This window comes from Scomber japonicus, chromosome 16 (genome assembly GCF_027409825.1).
Source record: "Scomber japonicus isolate fScoJap1 chromosome 16, fScoJap1.pri, whole genome shotgun sequence".
NCBI lineage: Eukaryota > Metazoa > Chordata > Actinopteri > Scombriformes > Scombridae > Scomber > Scomber japonicus.
Genome location: NC_070593.1, coordinates 31355323 through 31379492, shown reverse-complemented (window position 1 = coordinate 31379492; position 24170 = coordinate 31355323). Strand labels below are relative to the sequence as shown.

At 43.2% G+C, this 24170-nt stretch overlaps 1 protein-coding gene across 1 annotated transcript; it reads left to right on the top strand.

Moving 5' to 3' along the window:
* Nucleotides 1–745: 745 nt before the first annotated feature.
* On the top strand, nt 746–7263 carry LOC128375480 (glucosamine-6-phosphate isomerase 2). The gene is made up of 7 exons (XM_053335842.1): nt 746–769; nt 1968–2104; nt 2200–2301; nt 3370–3552; nt 3655–3839; nt 4595–4769; nt 6520–7263. The coding sequence occupies exons 2-7, from the start codon at nt 1981–1983 to the stop codon at nt 6576–6578; spliced, it is 828 nt and encodes a 275-aa protein (XP_053191817.1). The 5' UTR covers nt 746–769; nt 1968–1980; the 3' UTR covers nt 6579–7263.
* Nucleotides 7264–24170: the final 16907 nt, after the last annotated feature.

The following is a 24170-nucleotide window of genomic DNA, read 5'->3' as shown; positions in this document are numbered from 1 at the left end:
ATAATCTCAACAATGCATTATGGGAAATATTGTAACCTGCCAACATCCCTGTTTCGTTTTATATGTTTTTCAAAAAAACCTTAATACTATTGTGGTAATAAAAAAGAACCGCTCATGAATCTGATGTACTTTTATTTGAACCTGAACACATTTAGAAAAAAACAACATATTTGTGAATGAGGTTCAGTGACAGTCATGAAAAGTGACATTAGTTTTTTCTCTCTCTACAAATGTCATTGTCATGATGTTATTATTCATTTTATGAAATGTACAAATTAAAAACTTTTAATTATGACTGTTATTTTAGTTTACTTTGGCTTACAGAACAGACTGAAATCATTTTTAAATCCAGGTTAAAAACATTTCTCTTCCCCTCTGCTTATGATTGAACTCTTTTAAAGCACTTTACATTTTAATCTTTCATTTGCACTCTATGTCCTTTTAATGATTTTAAAGCTAATTATTATTTTATGCTGCAATCTTATATTTAATGCTCTATTCTAGCATTTTATTTATGTCTTTCTATTTTTCTGTACTTTGTTTTTATTATGGGGGGGGGGGGGGGGGGGTTAATTGTATGTTTTAATGTTTCTGTTTTATGTAAAGCACATTGAGTTGCCATTGTGTATGAAATACGTTATATTTAAACCTGCCCTGCCTTACAGGAACTTCCATACATTTCCATCATGAGTCAGGTGACCGGTGGTGGATCATGTGACAGACCTGAATTCTTGCAACATCTCTTCTGACAAATAGCGAATTGAAACAGGTGAAAACACGTTATTATTACACTATGATGTTCATGTTGAATACTAACTGTTAGAGTCAGATTAGCGGAGGGATATTAATCGACTAGTCATCAGTTCATCAACACTGAACTAAACTTGTATTCATCGTTGCTAACGTTAGCCGCTGCTCACCAAACTCCATAGAAAAATCCCACAATTAAGCAGCTTTACTTTCCAACAGTGGGCTGAAAGAAGTAGGAACAGATGTAGAATGAAAACGCTTGTATGAGTCATTTAAGAACATTAGTGGTGTTCATACATGTTGTTGTACGTCATTGTTTTACTTATGAACCAAATGTCCTAGTGATGTACATCTGTAACGTGTCATGAATAATTACATCATGTTTGACTTTCTTCACAGAGGAGTAACATTCATTTAACTTACAATTCAAATTAAAATACCTTCATCTGAATGAATTTACTGTTTAAATATGAAACCGAAGTTAACACCGTGGCTGTCAGTTGATTTGTAGAAGTTTTTATCTTTCTGAAATGTGATGACTTTTTCTAAAGTGACCCAAAATGCACAAAAATGAAAATATTTTAAAAGTGCTACTTATTTTTGTCCATTGATGCTGTTCTGGGTCAAATATTAGCTGTATCTATTGCCATGTGTTTATGTTAAATGAATAGTTCATAGTTTTAATAAGATAGTAGTTTCTATGATGTAGCAGTGAAGACTGATGGCTCTAATGGTTCTACAATAAACCCCACACTTCCATAAAGTTCTGCTCATTTTACCTTTACATTCAATACATTTACATCATTATTGCTATGTTATATTTTCATGTCTTAGGTCAAATAGGACATGATATTGTGTGATAGGAGCTAAAAATACACTCTCTCTGCTCTCTGAAACATGAATCAAGGTTTAATCACATTTATTGATCAGTCAGATTGACTATTGATGCTTTCTAAACACATCTGTGCTTCAATATTTAGTATAGACACTTTTTTATAAGGGGGAACAGGTTAAAATGTATCCAGAATACACTGTGAGGGTGTAGAATATAAACAGTGTGTAAGGGTTCTCTGAAACTGTGATTATCTAATAAAATGACACATTTGGTTGCTGTTGTCTTATTGCAGTATGGTGCAGTATTTTTTTTCACACTTCTATTCAGTGAAATCTGCTTCTGTTTTTCGACCTGACACCTCACAGTCTTTGTGTTTGTGTAGTGAAGCTGACACAATGAGGCTGGTGATTCTGGACGACTATGAGCTGGCCAGTGAGTGGGCAGCCAAATACATCCGCAACAGAATCATCCAGTTCCAGCCGTCTGCTGACAGATACTTCACTCTGGGCCTTCCTACAGGTCAGCACCAACACTGCTCTCTGATAATGGACCAACAACTCATGTCACTTTTTCAACACGGACTTTAATGTATGTTAATGTGTCATCTATTTTAGGGAGTACTCCATATGGCTGTTACCAGAAGTTAATTGAATACTACAGAACTGGAGACATTTCATTTAAGTATGTGAAAACCTTCAACATGGATGAATATGTAGGTGAGTTAAAGGCTGACCAATTAAACTCAACCTTGCGGTGATGGTGCTTTAATCCTCCTGTTGTGTATGAATTATCTGTAGAAACTGTTGCACTGATCAGTCTCAACAAGCCTGGCAGGAGAGAGATTGAGTGGCAAACGCACTTCAGAGGGAGGGAGGGAGGGAGAGAGAGAGGGAGAGAGGGAGAGAGGGAGAGAGAGAGGGAGAGAGAGAGAGGGAGAGAGAGAGAGAGAGAGAGGGAGAGAGAGGGAGGGAGAGAGAGAGGGAGAGAGAGAGGGAGAGAGGGAGAGAGAGAGAGAGAGAGAGAGAGAGAGAGAGGGAGAGAGAGGGAGAGAGAGAGAGAGAGAGAGAGGGAGAAAGAGAGAGAGAGAGGGAGGGAGGGAGAAAGAGAGAGAGAAAGAGAGAGAGGGAGGGAGAGAGAGAGAGAGAGAGAAAGAGAGAGAGGGAGGGAGAGAGAGAGAGAGAGAGGGAGAGAGAGAGGGAGAGAGAGGAGTTCATATGGCATGCCTTCTAACCACTCAACCACCACGGGGCTCCAGCTTGGAGTGTTTTACCTTCAGTCTGAGAATAAGTCAGGACACAATACATTGGTCCTCTCAGCACTTTGGAGTCTGGATTCATGAATAGAGGAGTCTTTATTGTCATTGTCAGGACAAGGACATTTTGTTGGAGCAGTCCTCCAGCTGCCTTGTACATGTAAATAAATATGAAATCAAAAGAAAACAATTAACAATATATATAATGGGCGCAATCAACAATAATTGAAATGTGTGCAAAGAAATCCAAGCCTTAAAGGGGCCAGTAGTGCAATGTGTGTGTTGATGAGGGGGGCGGGGGGGCATCAGTGTGGGAGGGAGGTAGAGTTCAGGAGCAGCTCTGTGGTAAAAGATGTGCTCACTGTTCTGTAGCGCCTTTCTGAGGGCAGGGTCCAGGGTGTGTCTCTGGTAATGCTCTTTGACTTCCGGATGTAGCGGGTCTGGAAGATGTCCTCTAGTCTGGGGAGCTGAGTGCCGATGATCCTCTCTGCAGTCTTGCTGACACCTCACTGTTAACTGTGTGGGTCTGCAGGTCTACCTCGTGCCCACCCAGAGAGCTACCACTCCTACATGTGGAACAACTTCTTCAAGCACATCGACATCGATCCAGCCAACGCTCACATCCTGGATGGAAATGCAGAGGACCTGGAAGCAGAGTGTCAGGCTTATGAGCAGAAGATCACAGAGGCTGGAGGGATCCAGCTGTTTGTAGGAGGTCAGGAACAAGATTCGGAATGACCTCATCACATGTCTCAGGTGTGATATAAAGCTTCTTGTTTAGCTCACTCTCTGTCCTGTCCTCGTTGTCTGGCTGCAGGTATTGGTCCAGATGGTCACATAGCCTTCAACGAACCAGGTTCCAGCCTGGTTTCTAGGACTAGAGTGAAGACCCTGGCTAAAGACACCATCGTAGCAAACGCTCGATTCTTCGGCAACGACCTATCCAAGGTTCCTACCATGGCTCTGACTGTGGGAGTAGGAACTGTCATGGATGCCAAAGAGGTCAGAAGAGTGGACATCCATTTATCCTCCATCATCCTGCTATAACATGATCTTAATTCAAGTATTTCAAGATATGGGTATGGACAGTAGGGATATGTTACATGTTACTTGATTATCCCGCCAATATTTGCACCAAATCTCAAAAAATCTAGCAGTTTTAGATCCAACAGTAGTTGAGTCAGTGAGGTGGAGAATATGAAGCAGTTCTAGTTTAAACATCCTAAAAGTCATAGAAGTGAAAATGACTTCACTGAACAAAACTCACATCATTTGACTTTACAATTATTTTCAGGCATTATGCGATGTTAGATATTTGATTGTTTAGACATGCTGTCTAATTAATCAACTTCATACTGTTGCAAATGAAGACATCTGGTTCTTTTCAAAGAAGAACCAAAGTGTCAGTAACAGTTCATAATACAAAGTTTTTGAGTTGATTTTAAAGTCATGAGATGAAAGACAGAATCTCAATTGAAGTTAGAGAGTTGTACAGCAACACATTACCTACAGGTTTCTATACATTTATTTTATTGTAACATTTATTATGACAGTGTATTATATGTTATAGTCAATGTCTCAGATTTATAGTTAAGCAGACTATCTATAAAATCAAATCATCCCTGGTTCAGAATGACTTTTTCAGGCTACAGAAGGGAACTTTAAACCTGGCAGATGATCTATTTGAAGAATAGAAGTTCTTTTCCTTCTTTCCTGGGTAAACACTCAACTGTCTCATACTCCTCCTTTTTGCTCAGGTGATGATCCTGATCACTGGAGCACATAAAGCCTTTGCTCTGTATAAAGCCATAGAGGAGGGAGTGAACCACATGTGGACAGTATCAGCCTTCCAGCAGCACCCACGCACCATCTTTGTCTGTGATGAGGATGCTACCCTGGAGCTACGAGTGAAAACCGTCAAATACTTTAAAGGTACCAAGAACAGCAGCACCGTGGCTGGCTTATGGGGATACTGCTCAGCCACACTGTCAACAAGTTCAAACCTGCTCCAATAACAACATTTCTTAATTCAGGTTTAATGATATTCTGTATAATCACATGTAGAACAATCAGTTTGTGCAGCTCCAGAATGGGATTGATTGATTTATTGATTTATTGATTGATCGAGATTTTTATTATGGTGTCATGCATATGAATATAGCCAGCCTACATGGGCTTACAAGAAACCACAAATTCATACATGTCAGGGTTTAAATACAGTGTACGCCTTTTCAAATAATAACAACAAAGATCAACAAGATTAAAGTATTAAATAAGGTAATGGAAGCTTCCTTCATAATCAGATCATCATTAAACAGCATAAATAATCAATAGATACGAAAAGCAGAAAAAGAAAATAAAGATAAGTAATAAATAATCAAACAAAGTATTCATTGAACAGCCCATCCCACCTTCTTTTCAAAGCTTTTGCCACAAACACACAAGCTTAAATACATCAAAATTAACCCTTACATACTGTTCATATTCTGACTCATAATTACTCTCTAAACCAATTCACATTCATATTTTCCTCATCAGTTATTAATAAATGTGTGATTCATCCTTAATGAAGCTGTCAGAGAGTGTATTCCAAAAAAACCCATTTACAATCACTATTTTCTGGTCCAGGAGAACAATGTCTACAATATGAAAAATATAATATGTGTTTTTTGATTTTTGCATTATTATTGATTTGCATATACAAAAATATTTATCTGCTGCACAAAACTTTAAAAACATGATGCATTTTATTTCCATTGTTGTATACTGTGGGTCACATTAGGAAAAGTTTATATGATAGAAATGTGTAAGGTGTTTTTACAGCTTTCAAATAAAAAAAAGGGTCAAATTTGACCCTGAACAGTATGTAAGGGTTAATAGAAGTTCCATTTTCTGCTCGTCAAAAAGCCAAAATATTTCAGTATTCAAGCGAGCCATTTGTTGGAACATTACCTCTCTTAAATCATCAGAATGTGGACAGTACTCTCACTTTCCACTTCACCACAATCACACAGCTCACACTATCTGTTTTCCTCCTGGATGTTTTTGAATGGACTGACTTCAAGTGCAAGCAGATTGGAAGAATGCATGACTTCCTTAGAGGCAGCACAGTTTGATGTGTTTGGTGTGTACTGAATACAGACATACTTAAAAGCTTTAGTTAGTTAGATGATACATCATAAGTTAAAGCGATGGTTCAGCCTAATTTCGACCTAGCGTCATATGCACCATGACGTCTACGACATTTAATCAGCGCCTCAGCCGTTTTTTTTTCATGTGGTCACAAAATAGTGGAGTTAGAGCCATCAGCCGAATGGTTTAGTACTAATGGAACCAACAGTGTATCTGGTAAATGACCCGTAAATTTACCAGATACACTGGTGGTCCAGTTAGCGCCTGTACTAAGCCATTCGGCTGATGGCTCTAACTCCACTATTTTGCGACGAAGGGAAAAAAAGGGGTGTGGGGGTTTAGATAGACTTCATGGTGCATATGACGCTAGGTCGAAATTACGCCGAACCATCGCTTTAACTACAAGATTCAATTTGCATAAAAAAGAAAAAGACATGCTGGTAAACAATACACATTTAAAAATATTCAACAACTGCTTTTGTATGTTTTATGAGGGAAGGAAAGAGTTTGTATCTAACATGCTGTTTTACTCTCTTCTCTGTCATCGTAGGTTTAATGCATGTCCATAATAAACTGGTGGACCCAGTGCTCAGCATCAAGGACCAGTAACACAGAGAGGACCAGCATGGAAGACAGACTTTGACACAGTTCATGACCTCCAGTCTCACTTGTCTGGTCTCTGATGAGCTGTTTGTCAGGACCACAGACTGGCTGCAGGCTCTGTGGAATCAGACTGTTCCACTTCATTAATGAGAGGAAAATGATCAGGCATTGTGCATTTTAGATGTAATCATGGAACAGATGCACTGTGGAGGTTAGGGTCTTTGTTTAGCAATTTTTAGGGATAGTATCTGTTTACTTTTTTATAATCACAGCTGGTATTCTCTTCATTTGTGTTCAGTATGAGAACTTCATGACGGTAAAGCTTTCATGGTTTGTTCAGAATGAAACCAGAATGACTGTTCTCTGTGACTCAAACAGCACGATATGTACTTAATGACTTTTCTTTATATTCTTTCTGTTTGCGTTCTTTCACTAATGATTCAGTGACTGGTAGAGGAAACATACATGTATGTGTAACGACATCAGCATCCTGCAGCTGTTAAATAGTGTAAAGATCAGATTCATTCCCATCTTTTGTTTTTGATGACAACATTCCTTCCTCGGTTTTGATGTGTTCTAACATGACTCCTCTTTGTTATCAGGTTGTTACACTTGTAACTTCTAGTCAGTGGTTTTGCAAATGTACTGTAGTTTGTAACTCTTTGTTTTCTAAAGACAGTAAAAAGTTTGCTAAGAATGTTTTTCTCCATTCTTGTCTTTAATGACTGACATATTTGAAGGTAAAGGGGATAATGACAATAACACTGTGTTGTAATGCAGTTCCATTGTTCTCCACAGTGTGGCAGTCATTCATTAGCTCTGGAACCAATAATAACTCAAAGTATGGAAAAGAAATACTGCACATGGGACAAAAGTTGGACCACAGAAACATGTTGGTCAGTGAATCTTTATCTTTAGTACAAACACAACATCATGTACAGCTGATTACAGTTTAATAAAGAGATTTTGTAACAGCACACATGGACTCAGAACAGTTCCACTGTCAGATAAGACAAACTGGATAGTTCCAGTGTTGGGATAAAGTGTCACCACAGCTCTGCCTGTTAGATTTTGGACTTATGGAGAAATATAAAATGAGGGGAGGAGTAGAGGCAGTCATGTGACGTAGCATTAAACAAACTTACATTTTTGGCCATAGTTAACATGTTTATTCATTTTATTCTTCTGGACATTTGCCAGTGACATGAGCTAGCCTAGTATTTAGTAATATTCAGGGTTGGGTAATATAATGAATATATCAGCTATGTGTGACTGCCTCAATCTATATGACCAATTGACTCATTTTTGTCTGAATAAAATATTTTTACATTGCTTGCTCATCAGCATCAAGAGTGCCAAAGAAAAAATAACCTCTAACAGCTTAATTTGTTCACCATCAATAGTTGCAATCAGTAATACATGGCTGGATTAATTGATAGCCTGAGCCTGCACAATGTCCTACACAGCATGAAGCAGCTCACCTGCAGCTCCACTGTGACTCTGATCTGTGATCTATTTAAAAGCTGTGTAATGCAGCGTTTTAGAGCTGGATTGTAGACGTGACACCATGCTGCTCCTGAGTAAGATTCATCTCTTAAACTAAAGCACCTTACCACAAAGTGTTCCTGAAGCCAGTGATGGCATACTCTCACTTCTGCACTGCCTTTCAAAATATAACATCTAAAGAGTTCAAAGTCAGAAGTTATTTTAAGCATGGATGCTTATTAAGGAAGCTGCAGATAAAAAAAACAACAGCTCACCTGCAGCTCCACTCTGGAAAAATTCATTTCTTGAGAAAAAAAATACTTCCTGTCATAAACATCTTTAGGCTTCTGTAAGTCAAGCCCAGTTTGCAGTCTGCCCAGTACTGTGTGCTTAATAATGTCAGAGTTCTCACATCTCACTTGAGTCAGATGAATAGCATTCAAAACCTTAAAGGGTAAATTCACAATTTTTAAAATCTGTCTTAAAGTCATCAGTCAGGAGCTCAAATGAACAGCAGCTTTTCTTGCTGTAATGATTCTTCTTGTTCATACTGAACATTAGAAGATCTCTTCATAATGATTACAATGGAAGTGATGGAGGACTAAACCCACAGTCCTCTTTCTGTGTAAACATGAATTTAAAAGTAGATCTGAAACCTATATGAAGCTTCAGCATCCAAATGATTCAAATCTTCATCTTCTATGTTTCAACGTTACAGTGTTTTTAGTAGCAAAGTCTTTTTGTTACTATACTTCCACCACAGCTCAACAGGAAACACTAAGAGGGAATATGATGCTAAAAAGACTTTAAATGTGTCAGATATCACTTGATATGAATAACTCACACTGATGAAGACTCATAGAAGCTGATCATCTACTTTTTTTTTTTAATAATGTTTTTATTCATTTGACAAGTAAATGTACATACAATGAAAAATAGGATTTTTTTCTTTTTTCAGCAAACAAAAACCACTTATTCCCTCCCTTCCCCAGCCCTCCCCAATCCTACAGAATTTGTTACAGATCAGTAATAACCCACATCCTTCCTTCTTACAGTCATGGTCTTACAGACATGCAAATATAAAAGTACACAGACAATTAGGCTAACAGAGAGTAATAAAATAAATAAATAAATATAAAGTAAAAAAAAAGAATTATACTAATAGTAATAAGAAAAAATACAAACAAAACACCACAAACCAGAAGTAATATTTTCCATAGGTTGAAGAGTAACGTGGAATAAAATAAAATGTATTGAATAGTCATTTGTCCTGTAGTGTCTTTAATTTAGCTATGTAATTAATCATGCAGCCCCAAACCGAATAAAATTTTCCAGGTGTCCCCCTCAGATCATATTTAATCTTCTCCAGATCTAAGTACAGCATGAGGTCCTTAAGCCACAGTGAAGCTTTGGGGGCGACTGGCGACTTCCAGTCCAACACAATTCTTCTACGTGCTAATAAAGAAGCAAAGGCGATACTATCCTTAAACTTTTTCCTAATTGTTTGATGGTCTGATAGTACTCCAAAAATAGCCAATACAGGACAGGGTGTCAATGTCATATTTAGAGCTTCAGCAAGATATTTAAAGACAGCAGTCCAGTAAGCTTGCAGACGGGAACAGGACCAAAACATGTGGGTCATGTTTGCTGGTGACATGTGACACCTGTTGCATGTGTCTGTGACATTGGGATAAATTTTGGAAAGTTTGTAATTAGTAAAATAAATACGATGGACAACCTTAAATTGTATGAGATTAAGCCTGGAGCAAGACGTACTGTTATTTACACGAGTTAATGCTGAGTCCCAGTCACCATCATTGATAACCCTGCCAAGTTCCTGCTCCCAGTGTTTCTTGATTTTATCAAGAGATGTCTCTTTGAGACCGGATATTAAGGCATACATTTTTGAGATAAAGCCTATCTGATTTGTGGGAATGTCCAAAATTGAGTCAATTACTGAGTCAGGTGGGGTATTGGGGAAACAGGTACTATTGGATTTAACAAAGTTACGAACCTGGAAGTATCTGAATAGGTGAGACTTTGGAAGGTTAAATTTTTCACATAATTCGTTGAAGCTAGCGAAAACATTGTTAATATATAGATCACTTAGCCTGACGAGGCCTGAACTCTGCCACAGAGAAAAGGCATTATCAATGCTGGGAGGGAGGAAGAGATGATTGTTATGTATGGGGCTGTGATTAGACAAACCTTTGAGTCCAAAAGTACATCCAAATTGGGACCAGATTTTAAGGGTGGAGACAACAATTGGGTTACATGTGTATCGGGATGATTGAAAGGGCAAATTTGATGTAAGTAGAGCTAGGAGTGATGTAGAACAGGATTTAGCTTCTAGTTGACACCAGATAAATTCAGGTTCACGAATCCAGAGAGTCATTTTGCTTATGTTGGCTGCCCAATAGTAGAGTCTCAGGTCAGGGAGTGACAAACCACCAACAGACTTATGCCTTTGTAAAAACTCTCTCCTTATCCTGACTGTCTTGCCTTTCCATATAAAAGATGAAATTAACTTATTTATAGCACGAAAAAAGGAATTGGGTAAAAAGATCGGCAAGCATTGGAAAAGATACAGAAAACGTGGAAGCACGTTCATTTTGATACAATTTACCCTGCCTGCTATAGTTATATGCAAATTACACCATCTTTCCAGATCTGATTTAAGCTTGTCGATTAGGGGTGGAAAGTTGTTCTTGTAGAGATCTGACATCTTGCGGCAGATATGCACACCTAAATATTTAAAGCTGCTTTTAGATACTTTAAATGGGAAATACCTATCAGGGATCCCAAGGGCCAAATTATTTATAGGAAAACATTCGCTTTTTGAGAAGTTCAATTTATAACCGGAAAATGCTCCAAAGCTGTTAAGCAATTCAATTATCTTGGGGATGGTGGTTACCGGATCAGAAATAAACAATAGTAGATCGTCCGCATACAAGGAAAGTGTATGTTCCAAACCACATCTGTGGATTCCTTTACTAAATGGCTGATTTAAGTGCGATAGATAGGGGTTCGATTGCCACAGCAAACAAAAGTGGACTCAGAGGACACCCTTGGCAGCTTCCTCTGTTAAGTGTGAAATATTGGGATTTCATCCCATTGGTGCTTACAGACGCCTTAGGGGAAGAGTATAAGAGTGAGATCCAAGATATATACTTAGGCCCAATGCAAAACCTCTTTAAGACCTCCAACAGATAACTCCATTCCACTCTATCAAAAGCTTTCTCTGCATCCAGGGAGACCACCACTTCTGGTGTCTCCCTGGATGCAGGAGAAAAGAGAAGGTCAAGGAGGCGGCGGACGTTGGAAAAAGAGTGTCGGTTTTTCATAAACCCGGTTTGGTCAGATGAAATAATGCTCGGCATAATTGTTTCAAGGCGTGAGGCCAGTGCCTTAGCTAAAATCTTATAGTCGGCATTTAAAAGGGAGATAGGACGATAAGAACTACAATCAGAATCTTCTTTACCCGGCTTTAGTAATAAGGTTATTGATGCCTCGGTGAGAGTTTGAGGCAGAGCTCCCCGGTCCAGAGAGTCATTGAACATGTCTAAGAGGAGAGGGATTAATTTATCAGCAAATTTTTTAAAGAACTCTATTGGGTAACCATCTGGGCCAGGGGCCCTGCCACTCTGCATTAGTTTAATTGAGTTTGCTATTTCGCGAAATTCTAAGGGTCGATCCATTTCGCTCTTCTGAGTAGGAGAAACAGGTGGGAAATTTAGGTTACACAGGAAGCTCATCATATTTGTTTTGTCAGTTGGGGATTGTGACGTGTATAGTTCAGAGTAAAACGTTTTAAAGGTTTCATTTATAACGGATGGCACTACTGTGAGTTCACCTGAAGGGGTTCTAATCTGTTTAATTTGCTGGGATACCGACTGGCTTTTTATTAGGCGTGACAGATGGCGTCCTGCCTTCTCACCGTGTTCGTAAAGAAATCCACGTGATCGTAAAAGTAATTTTTCAGTTTCTTGAGTTGATAGCAAGTTATAATTCATTTGAAGGGGAATTCAGGGGATGGAGATGTTGATAATTTTCTGTCCAATTCTGTTATATTTTCCATAAGTTGTTCCTGTTTTTGTTTTTTGAGTTTATTCAGTCTTGCAGAATAGGATATAATCTCTCCTCGGACTACCACCTTTAATGTCTCCCACAGCAGAGACGGGGATATGAGATTAGACTTGTTGGTAACAAGAAAATCATCGATTACTTTGGAGATTGTTTGGCAAAAGTCGTCATCGTTAAGCAATGTACAATTCAGCCTCCATGGAGGGCGTGTCTTTTGTAAAAGTGAAAACGAAAGGTCAAGTAGCACTGGAGCATGGTCAGATACCACAATCGTTGAATATTCTATGTTATCGACAACAGGAAGAAAATAATTATCAATGTAAAAGTAATCAATTCTTGAGAATGTTTTATGGACCTGAGAGTAAAAGGAGAATTGTTTTTTATCAGGATAGAGAAAGCGCCATGGATCCAAACCTCCTATTTGATCCATAAACATTGAAATTGCTTTGGCAATTTTAGAAGGGGAACCCTGCCGTGGGCAGGATTTGTCCAGTAAAGCGTTTATAGTACAGTTAAGATCGCCTCCTAAGATTAAGTGGTGGGAAGTTAAGTCTGGTAAAAGTGAGGTTACTTTCCTAATAAATGCCTCATCATCCCAATTGGGTGCATAAAGATTAACAAGAACAACAGGTACATTAATAAGGGAGCCTGAGACTATAACAAATCGGCCTTGGTGGTCAGCTATGACATTTGTTGGGTAAAACTGTATTTTTTTATGTATCAAAATTGCTGTACCCCTTGCTTTGCTACTAAAATTGGAGTGGAAACTTTGGCCAACCCATGAAGCCTTTGGTGATCCTTAGCGATCAAGTGCGTCTCCTGTAAGAAAGCAATTTCTGTTTTAAGATGTTTTAAGTGAGAGAATACTCTACCCCTTTTAACTGGGCCATCGATCCCTTTAACATTCCAAGAGACAAATCTCAGACAAGATACCCCCTTTTTTGTAGTATTAGCCATAAATGAATTTGTAAGTATATGGTATGCAAAAACACTGCTTGGTAGAAGGACACAGTGTTACAAATGCATAAACAAAAATAGAAATAAAAAAAAATCTGTAGGATCTACCACCCCAGTACCCCAAAACAAAAACCCTTAGAACAGGGAACAAATAAACACACCTAAACCTCCCTAAGCTTGTCCTAAGAACGAGAACTAGCAGCGGGACTCCATAGACTGTGTTACTTCCTGGTGACATAAATCTGTGAACTAAACACTCACCGAGCAGACAGGGCTCCTGTATCTGCAAATGTGTCTACAATATGCAATAGGCACAAAATAAGAAGATGTAGCTGGGGGCAGTAACACACCCATATCAGCATTCAGATTACAAAGGAATAATTTAAGTAGCCCCTTGGAGTCTTAACTTGTCCCTATCAAACAAAAGCAGTAAAAATAATAATAATAATAATAAAATGTAGATTTACAATAAAATAGTTAGTTTAATAATAACTTCCAGGGGGAAGGGCAAAAAGAAAGAAAGAAAAAAAAAAAGTCAGTTATAGAGCTGATTGATATGGTGCCAGTGCCATGTATCTATAGGCTATTATTCAAATGAGTAGTAACATGGATATGGGCTACAATAGAATACAACGTTTTGCTGGCACATCTGTTCCATACCTGATCGTTTATAAGCGTCCAAGCGTTACCGTGCACTGGGTCCAGATAAAGCCGGCATCCTCAATAAGTCCACTAACCGGTGGGAGCAATGCGCTCGTTGTAAATGTCCTGGGCTTTTTGTGGAGAGTCAAAGTGTAGGATCTCATTTCGGAACGAGACCTGGAGACGGGCTGGGTGCAGCAGGCGGAATTTTATTCCTTTCAGGTAGAGAGAGTTTTTGATGGCGTTGAATGCAGCCCGTTTTTTGGCCAGAGCAGCGCTGATGTCTGGATACACTCTCAGCTCGGATCCGCGGTTATCCATCTTGTGTTGTCTGGCCCATCGGAGGACTTTTTCTTTCTCTTGGAAGTGGAGGAATTTAACGATGAAGGCTCTCGGTTTCCCGGCGCCGGCATCACCTGGTCTGGGGCCGAGGGAGCGGTGAGCTCTCTCGATCTCGGGGGGGGGGTTGTCAAAAACGTCGGGCCCCGTCACCGACATCAGCAGATTGGAAACAAACTTCGTCGGGTCCTGGTCTCTCTCGCTCCCTTCGGGTATGTTGATAATCCGCAAGTTAGAGCGCCTGGACCGGTTCTCGAGGTCATCCACTCGTTCCAGGAGCACCGTGGCTTGAGATTGTAGGGTCTTAACAGCAGCTTCCATCTCTGTGATTTTTTCAAAGTTTTCACTCACCACAACTTCAGTATTAGTGAGACGGTTGTTAAATGACGTCACCTGCTGGCCAAGTGAATCCACTGACTGCTTCAGAGATTCGGTTGATTGTTGAATCAGGATAGCCATGTCCGCCTTGAAGCTATCTCGTTGTTTACTGAAAAGAGCCTCGAGGTCGATCATGTTGACTGGATCGGAGTGGCCCCCGCTGTCGGCGCTTCTGCCCCCGGCGTCTGGAAGCTCCGGCGTGGTGGTGGCGGCGGCCATGCTAGCTAGCTTAGCTGAAACGCTAGCTGCCCGAGTTGTTACTGACGATTGGTTAGAGTTTGAGGTGCTCATTACGTCGCAAAAGTTTTTTCCAGATAAAAACTGATTAACGCACGACTCAGCTCTAGGAGAAGCACTGTTAAACTGGTAGACTTGAAGAGTAAATGAAAAGTTCGGCTGGAGCTCCCTGCTCGCACGTCTGCTCTCTACCTCATCAAACTGGAAGCCCTGATCATCTACTTTTAAATGAGTATGTGGACACACTGTGGACTCTGTTTACATCCAGCATGGCGGCCACAGAGGTGCAGCCACCATTCAAAGCAGTAGTAAATTGTGTGCTAAATAAATTGGAAGGCAATTTCACTTTGAAGATAGACTAGAATAGATTGGCTGTAAGTTTGTCCAGTAGTGTACAGAAGCATTTGATAGACATTCTTTGATCCCGCCTCAAATACGAGAAAATGAACGGCTCCTCGCCAGACCCTACCTCACTTGTGGTAGGGTCTAGCGTTAGCCAGACTAGGCTTATGCCAGGGTATAGCCTACTCCTCACTTCCCATATGCCCCCCCACCCACCCACCTCATGTTCCTGTGTCTCTTGTGATGTGGGCGTGGCCTCCTACTCTCCAGATCATCTACACACCTTAAGTCCATTCCATAAATCAACTCCCAGCAGTATATTGTCACGAACCGGGTCAGTTAGTGGCAAAAAGGGAGTCCACACAAATGATAACCAATCAAAATTAATTTATTAGTAATAATAGTCATAATAAAGTCATTCTAACTTCAAATTAAACTAATAGGTAAATTACTCAAATGGAAATCAGATTGTACCAAACAAATATAGTAAACTTATATCAAAATAAAGCAAAAGGATGTGTAATAGGTTATGTTTAAAAGTCAGTCATGTGTGCAGTGTATGGATGAGTGTAAGGTGTGTGAAGTGTTGAATGCAGGAAGTAAAAATACTTTTTACAAATTGGGCTGACGACCTGTCCCCACCTCCACCCACGGAAGTCACACAACCAATGAACAGAGAGAGGGGCAGGCCGTCACCCCCCCCCCCCCCCCCCCCCCCCTAAAGAAATGTGGTCCCACCACACTATCCCCACTCCTCCACCTCTCCCCCCATTTTCCACTCTCAGCAACCTGGATCCTAGGAGCAAATTAAGAGAGTAGTGAGAAGGCAGACCTGGAAAAAGAGCAGAACAAACAGTGAGAACACAATCACATTTAGGGCAGCCTAGAAAGGGCATCCGCCATCACATTTTCTGACCCCTTGATATGACGAATATTAAGATGGTACGGCTGTAAAAACAATGCCCATCGCATCAGCCTCTGATTTGGATTTTGGAGTGATGGTAGAAATGTCAGTGGGTTATGATCCGTATAAACCACCAACGGAGTTAGACCAGACCCCAAATACACGTCAAAATGCTGCAATGCCCATATTAACGCTAGTGCCTCTTTCTCAATCACTGAGTAATTGAGCTGGTACTTGTTAAACTTCCTAGAGAAAAAAGCCACAGGTTTTTCAACCCAGCAGTCTCCTGCCTGCAAAAGTACAGCCCCTGCTCCCACGTTAGACGCATCCACCTGCAGGGAAAACACCTCATTCAACCGGGGAGCAGCCAACACAGGCGCTGCACACAAAAGTGCCTTGACATTTTCAAACGCCAGTCTACATCTGTCTGACCACACAAAGTGTGCCTCTTTTTTCAGAAGCGCCATCAGAGGCTCTACAACAGAAGAGAAACTCCGACAGAAACTTCGATAGTATCCCACCATCCCTAAAAAGCGCATTAGCTCCTTCTTGGTGGTTGGAGGGGGATATCCAAATGTAACGTGAGGGTTCGATAGGTGGTATTTGGACACTCTTCATGAGAGAAAACAGCAGGATGGAGACAGATAACTTTTAGGCAGAACTTTACTGTAGCTTCCGGCATCAGAATACAACAACAACAACAACCACTTCCTTATCTCTCACCCCCAGGTGACTAACCCCACCAATCAGAGGCCAGGAATGACTTAGACCTAGACAAATGTAACTGTAATGAGGTAAAACCACAGAAATAGATTCAAGAGACTATCTTAACTGTTTCACAAGATGCTCGTGTAACTATCTGAATCTGTAAATACTAAATCACAAATATATAACTACTTAACTGCATAAACATTGTAAATATATTGCTGGTAAATTAACTCAAATTAAATCTTACACAACTATTGCAGCCACCTTATCCTGCAACATACGCACCCGGCCCTGACCGACCTCCTTGCCCAAGTAGGTGACGGTGGCCTTCGCAAATTCACATTTTGCCAAATTAACAGTCAACCTTGCCCAGACCAATCTGTCAAACAATGCACAAATGCGCTGAATATGTTCAGACCATGTATCACTGTATATTACGACGTCATCAAGATACACTGCGCAGCCATCCAGTGCTGCCACAACCTGGTTCATAAGGCGCTGAAATGTTGCTGGCGCATTGCGCAGACCAAATGGCATAACAGTGTACTTGTACAAACCAGACGGTGTAATAAATGCACAAATTTCCTGTGCCCGCTTAGACAGAGGAACCTGCCAATAACCTTTTAAGAGGTCAAACTTACTCACATAAATGGCAGACCCCACCTGATCTATACAGTCTTCCATGCGGGGAAGAGGAAACACATCTGGCTTTGTAACGTTATTAACTTTACGAAAGTCAGTACATGGTCTAAAAGTTGTGTCCGGCTTATTGACCAACAGACATGGCGATGCCCAACTTGAAACACATGGCTCAGCAATATGATTGTCCAACATATATTGAACCTCTTTGTGTAGAAGCTTGCGCTTTTCTGATGAAACTCGATAAAAACGTTGTTTTATTGGTACGGCATCACCAACATCCACATCATGTTCAATAAGATGCGTGCGAGAAGGTACATCTGAAAACAGGACAGGATAGCTTTTAATAAGAGCAATCAACTCTGCACGTTTTTCATTATCCAAATTTGCCAACATGTAATCCAAATTGTTCAGTGACTCTGAATTTTTTAATCGCCCTCGCAAAACAACATCAGGAGTCGCACTCTCCTCCATGCTGACTGCTGGAGATGAGCACAGAGCAATTTCAGACGTACACGCAGAAGCATTAACCATACCACTCCCGTTTTCCCCTTTCACCACTGTCTGACGTCTGTAAAAAGGCTTCAACAAATTCACATGACACAGTCTAGTGGCTTTCCTAGAGTTTGGAGTGGCAATGATATAATTCAAGTCTGACACCTGCCGTACTACAGTGTATGGACCAGAAAATTTTGCCTCAAAAGGGAGAAGTTACAATAGGTTGCAAAACCAAAACCTGATCACCAGCCTGAAACTGCTTAGGCTCTGCACGCCTGTCATACAGATTTTTCATTTTGTGCTGTGATTTTGCCAACTTCTCCTTTGCACTTTCCACTGCCAAAACCAGCCTATGCTTGAACCCATTAACATAGTCAAGTAAATTTTTAGGAGGACTTGTCATTTCCCAACTATCTTGCAACACAGCCATGGGACCCCGTACCTTGTGACCAAATACCAAATCATTTGGGCTAAAACCTGTGCTCTCCTGAACCACTTCTCTGGCCGCCAACAGGAGCCACGGCAATCCCTCCTCCCAGTCACACTCCAGCTCAGTACAATAAGAGCGCAATAAAGATTTCAATGTTTGATGAAAACGCTCTAAGGCACCTTGTGACTGCACATGATAAGCCGAAGCTTTACTATGCTTAATGTGAAGCTGTTGGAGGATTTCGGCGAACATACGGGATGTAAAATTTGATCCTTGATCGCTCTGAATAATTTTTGGTATTCCAAACACAGAAATGAACTGCGTCAAAGCCTTTACCACTGACTTAGTAGTTATAGTTCGGAGTGGATACGCCGCTGGATATCTGGTCACCTGGCAAATTACAGTCAGCAAATAATTATGACCTAGTTTTGAACGAGGTAATGGCCCAACACAGTCAATAATCAAATGTGCAAACGGCTGCTCAACCACAGGGATTGGACAGAGTGGAGCCGGTCTAATTGACTGGTTTGGCTTGCCGGTTAACTGATATATGCGACATGTTTTGATATATGCTGAGATATCGTGCTTCAGGCGGGGCCAAAAACAGTACCGCAACACCCGGTCATAAGTCTTCTTTACCCCCAGATGCCCAGCTACCTTATCATGGCAAGTTTGCAACACCAAGTCCCGAAACTTACTCGGCACTACGAACTGAAAAACTGGTTCCCCAACAAAAGCTTCTCCATGAGGCACAAATTTTCTAAACAATAAGCCCTCTTGAAGAAAATAACCGTGAGCAGAACTGAGTATCTCACGGAAGCACTTTGTCATACAGTTCTTTCAAACTGGCAATACTTTCCTGCTCTGCAATCAACTCAGATCGTGACATCGACTTAAACTGATCAGGCAAAGTCACACAAATTTCGGCTTCCAACTCTGACTCCTTGATAGTAAGACTCTGTGCGTCACGCACAATGGTCATGGCACGCGTAACAGCACAGGCCGGATACACAAAAGCATCCTCAGATATGCTGTCTGACTGACCTTGACTAGGCATACTTGTAGTGACTATACTGGGAGAAGGACCATCGGCCCACACCCGCACCCCAGCAAGACCATTACCCAGAATTATATCCACCCCATCCACTGGCAACTCTGCGCGCACACCCATCCCCACAACTCCATTCACCAAACCTGAGACAAGACACAGATTATGCACAGGAGCAGGGAACACCACCATCCCCATCCCTCTGACCATCACAAAGTCTCCTGTGTCAGTCACAGATGAGAAGGGTAGAACAGACTGGCACACAAATGAGTCCAATGAACCGGTATCCCGCAGTATCTTTACTGGCACCTGTTCATCACTACCTGGCAAAGACACCAAACCATCAGAAATGAATGGTCCAAAATCCTGCATATTCTTCTGCTGTCTGAGTTCAACCTGCTGTGCATCCACTGTGCCTGGGCTGAGTGAATTGGCCAGAGCAGCTGGTCTTACATGTGCACCGGAGAATTTACTTTTTGATTTGAGGACTGGACACTCACTCTTCCAATGCCCACTGCCTCTGCAATAGTTACATGTTCTACCTTCTGCCTGCCTTTCTCTCATGCCCTGCTCACTCTTAGCATAAGAGTCTGCTGCACCTTTTTGATGAACATAATTCTCCCTGCGCACACTTTCTGAACTTGACGCACTGAAATTGCTTTTGTGAATTAACACATACTCATCAGCCAACACCGCCGCCTGACCTGGATTACCCTACTTTATGCTCTACGATGTAAGTAGCCACATTTTTCGGTACAGAGTTTTTAAGTTGTTCTAAGATTACCAGATCACACAGTTTCTCAAACGTGTCAACCTTTGATGCTGCACACCAACGTCCAAAATGAGTAGTCAGATCCCGCACAAACTCCACATGACTGTTTATCTCCTTTTTTCCAACTGCGGAACCGCTGCCGGTATGCCTCAGGCACCAACTCATATGCTTTAAGCACCGCAGACTTAACTCGCTTGTACACTCTACAGTCATCAGTGCTCAGAGTTGCGTACGCCTCCAGGGCTCTCCCGGTCAGGACGCATTGTAACATTAGCACCTGATCACCCTCTGGCCATTTCCTGGACTCTGCTATTCGCTCAAATAAGGAAAAGAAGGAATCGGGGTCTTTTTCATTGAATTTTGGAAGCAGGCGCAAATTACTGAATATGTCAAAAGATGCCACTGGTGTACCAGACTGAAATATAGGGGTCTCACTGTCAGACAAACCTGGCAATATACCCTGCTGAATTAAATTTAGTTTCTTATTCTGCAGCTCTAACCTAACCATCTCAGTCTTTTGCTTCATCTCTTCCAAAGCCAAGTCCTTTTCCTGTTTCATTTTTTCAAGTTGTACTTGTAACAACAGAAGTTCCTTTTGCTGCTCAAAACTAAAAACAGTACCTGCAGAAACTGAAGACTGAGACTCCACCACAGGTTGAAGAATTCTCTTTTCCAACAAACCTGCCTTCAAACTGCCCTAAACAGACTCCTTTAACTTTCTGTCTACTATCTCAATCCCATAATTCTCTGCAATTAGCAGTAACTGGTCCTTCGTACATTGATCCAGTAGTGCTACTGACGGTGAGCCAACAAATTCATCCACTACAGATGCCATACCTACACCTACTGACAGAATAGAAAAAAAACAAATAAAGGAAAAAACAATCAGCTGTAACTACTAACAAAGTCTAGGACAGCCAAACCAAAATGGAACCTCCCCAGCCCTGACTAACTAACATTAGCGACCCCCTAACTACCTTACTCCATCCCTAGTCTTCGTGCCGCTACTGATGGGGGGTATTTATGCACTGTAGCCCACTGGGAAGAGAAAGCAACTGTTTCCAGCGACCCTCCCTTACACCAGGGATGTGCTCCCGAGACAACTGCTCTACCCACTTTTGCAGCCACACTAAAATTCCCCCAAGACCAGTCCCCCTAATGGAAACCAGCCTTCTTAGCCTCACAGGGGATTCATGGTTCCATACCACCTTATGAGACTGTCCCAACAAAACTCAACGTTCCAACCTTTAATTACTCAACCATCCAGCCATCCATCCATCCATCCATCCATCTTCTTGCCGCTTATCCGGGGTCGGGTCGCGGGGGCAGCAGCCTAAGCAGGGAAGCCCAGACTTCCCTCTCCCCAGCCACTTCGTCCAGCTCTTCCAGGGGGACCCCGAGGCGTTCCCAGGCCAGCCGAGAGACATAGTCTTTCCAGCGTGTCCTGGGTCTTCCCCGGGGTCTCCTACCGGTGGGACGTGCCCTGAACACCTCACCAGGGAGGCGTCCGGGAGGCATCCTGATTAGATGCCCGAACCACCTCATCTGGCTCCTCTCGACGTGGAGGAGCAGCGGGTCTACTCCGAGCTCCCTCCGGATAACTGAGCTTCTCACCCTATCTCTAAGGGAGAGCCCAGCCACCCTACGGAGGAAGCTCATTTCGGCCGCTTGTACCCGCGATCTCGTTCTTTCGGTCACTACCCAAAGCTCATGACCATAGGTGAGGGTAGGAACGAAGATCGACTGGTAAATCGAGAGCTTCGCCTTTCGGCTCAGCTCTCTCTTCACCACGACGGATCTCTGCAGAGTCCGCATTACTGCAGACGCCGCACCGATCCGCCTGTCGATCTCCCGTTCCATCCTTCCCTCACTCGTGAACAAGACCCCGAGGTACTTGAACTCCTCCACTTGAGGCAGAATCTCATCCCCGACCCGAAGAGTGCACTCCACCCTTTTCCGGTTGAGGACCATGGCCTCGGATTTGGAGGTGCTGATTCTCATCCCGGCCGCTTCACATTCGGCTGCGAACCGATCCAGTGAGAGGTGACGGAGGTCACGGTCTGATGAAGCCAACAGGACCACATCATCTGCAAAAAGCAGTGACCCAATCCTGAGGTCACCAAACCGGACCCCCTCTACACCCTGGCTGCGCCTAGAAATCCCGTCCATAAAAATTATGAACAGGATCGGTGACAAAGGGCAGCCCTGGCGGAGTCCAACCCTCACTGGAAACAAGTCCGACTTATTGCCGGAAATGCGGACCAAGCTCTGACACCGGTCATACAGGGAACGGACGGCCCTTATCAGGGAGTCCGATACCCCATACTCCCGGAGAACCCCCCACAGGATCCCCCGAGGGACACGGTCGAATGCCTTCTCCAAGTCCACAAAACACATGTGGACTGGTTGGGCAAACTCCCATGCACCCTCAAAGATCCTGCAGAGGGTGTAGAGCTGGTCCACTGTTCCACGGCCCGGACGAAAACCACACTGCTCCTCCTGAATCCGAGGTTCAACTACCCGACGGACCCTCCTCTCCAGCACCCCCGAATAGACCTTACCAGGGAGGCTGAGGAGTGTGATTCCCCTGTAATTGGAACACACCCTCCGGTCCCCCTTCTTAAAAAGGGGGACCACCACCCCAGTCTGCCAATCCAGAGGCACTGCCCCCGATGTCCACGCGATGCTGCAGAGTCGTGTCAACCATGACAGCCCCACAACATCCAGGGCCTTGAGGAACTCGGGCCGGATCTCATCCACCCCCGGGGCCCTGCCACCGAGGAGCTTTTTAACCACCTCGGCAACCTCAGCCCCAGAGATAGGAGAGCCCACATCCGAGTCCCCCGGCCCTGCTTCCTTACCGGAAGGCGTGTTGGTGGGATTGAGGAGGTCTTCGAAGTATTCCCTCCACCGATCCACAACGTCCCGAGTCGAGGTCAGCAGCACACCGTCCCCACCGTACACAGTGTTTACGGTGCACTGCTTCCCCCTCCTGAGACGCCGGATGGTGGTCCAGAATCTCTTCGAAGCCGTCCGGAAGTCTTTTTCCATGGCCTCACCGAACTCCTCCCATGTCCGGGTTTTTGCCTCAGCGACCGCCCTAGCTGCGCTCCGCTTGGTCTGCCGGTACCTGTCTGCTGCCTCCGGAGTCCTACAGGCCAAAAAGGCCCTATAGGACTCCTTCTTCAGCTTGACGGCATCCCTCACCGCCGGTGTCCACCAGCGGGTTCGGGGATTGCCGCCCCGACAGGCACCGACCACCTTGCGGCCACAGCTCCGGTCAGCCGCCTCAACAATGGAGGCACGGAACATGGCCCACTCGGACTCAATGTCCCCCGCCTCCCCCGGTACATGGTTGAAGCTCTGCCGGAGGTGTGAGTTGAAACTCTCTCTGACAGGAGACTCTGCCAGACGTTCCCAGCAGACCCTCACAATGCGTTTGGGCCTGCCAGGTCTGACCGGCATCCTCCCCCACCATCGGAGCCAACTCACCACCAGGTGGTGATCAGTTGACAGCTCCGCCCCTCTCTTCACCCGAGTGTCCAAGACATGCGGCCGCAAGTCCGACGACACGACTACAAAGTCAATCATCGAACTGCGGCCTAGGGTGTCCTGGTGCCAAGTGCACATATGGACACCCTTATGCTTGAACATGGTGTTCGTTATGGACAATCCGTAACGAGTACAGAAGTCCAATAACAGAACACCGCTCGGGTTCAGATCGGGGGGGCCGTTCCTCCCAATCACACCCTTCCAGGTCTCACTGTCGCTACCAACATGGGCGTTGAAGTCCCCCAGCAGAACGAGGGAATCCCCAGGGGGAGTGTTTTCCAGCACCCCCTCCAAGGAGTCCAAAAAGGCTGGATACTCTGAGCTGTTGTTCGGACCATAGGCACAAACAACAGTCAGGATCCGTCCCCCCACCCGAAGGCGGAGGGAGGCCACCCTCTCGTCTACCGGGGTAAACTCCAACATACAGGCACCAAGCCGGGGGGCAATAAGTATTGCCACCCCCGCCCGGCGCCTGACACCAGTGGCAACTCCAGAGTGGACGAGAGTCCAACCCCTCTCGAGGAGACTGGTTCCAGAGCCCTTGCTGTGCGTCGAGGTGAGGCCGACTATATCTAGCCGGAACT

Excerpts from the sequence above, each read along its gene's own strand:
- LOC128375480 (XM_053335842.1), top strand. The coding sequence starts at position 1,981 with ATGAGGCTGGTGATTCTGGACGACTATGAGCTGGCCAGTGAGTGGGCA. Across the intron at positions 2,302-3,369 it reads CAACATGGATGAATATGTAG|GTCTACCTCGTGCCCACCCA; the intron begins GTGAGTTAAAGG and ends GTGGGTCTGCAG. Across the intron at positions 4,770-6,519 it reads AACCGTCAAATACTTTAAAG|GTTTAATGCATGTCCATAAT; the intron begins GTACCAAGAACA and ends CTGTCATCGTAG.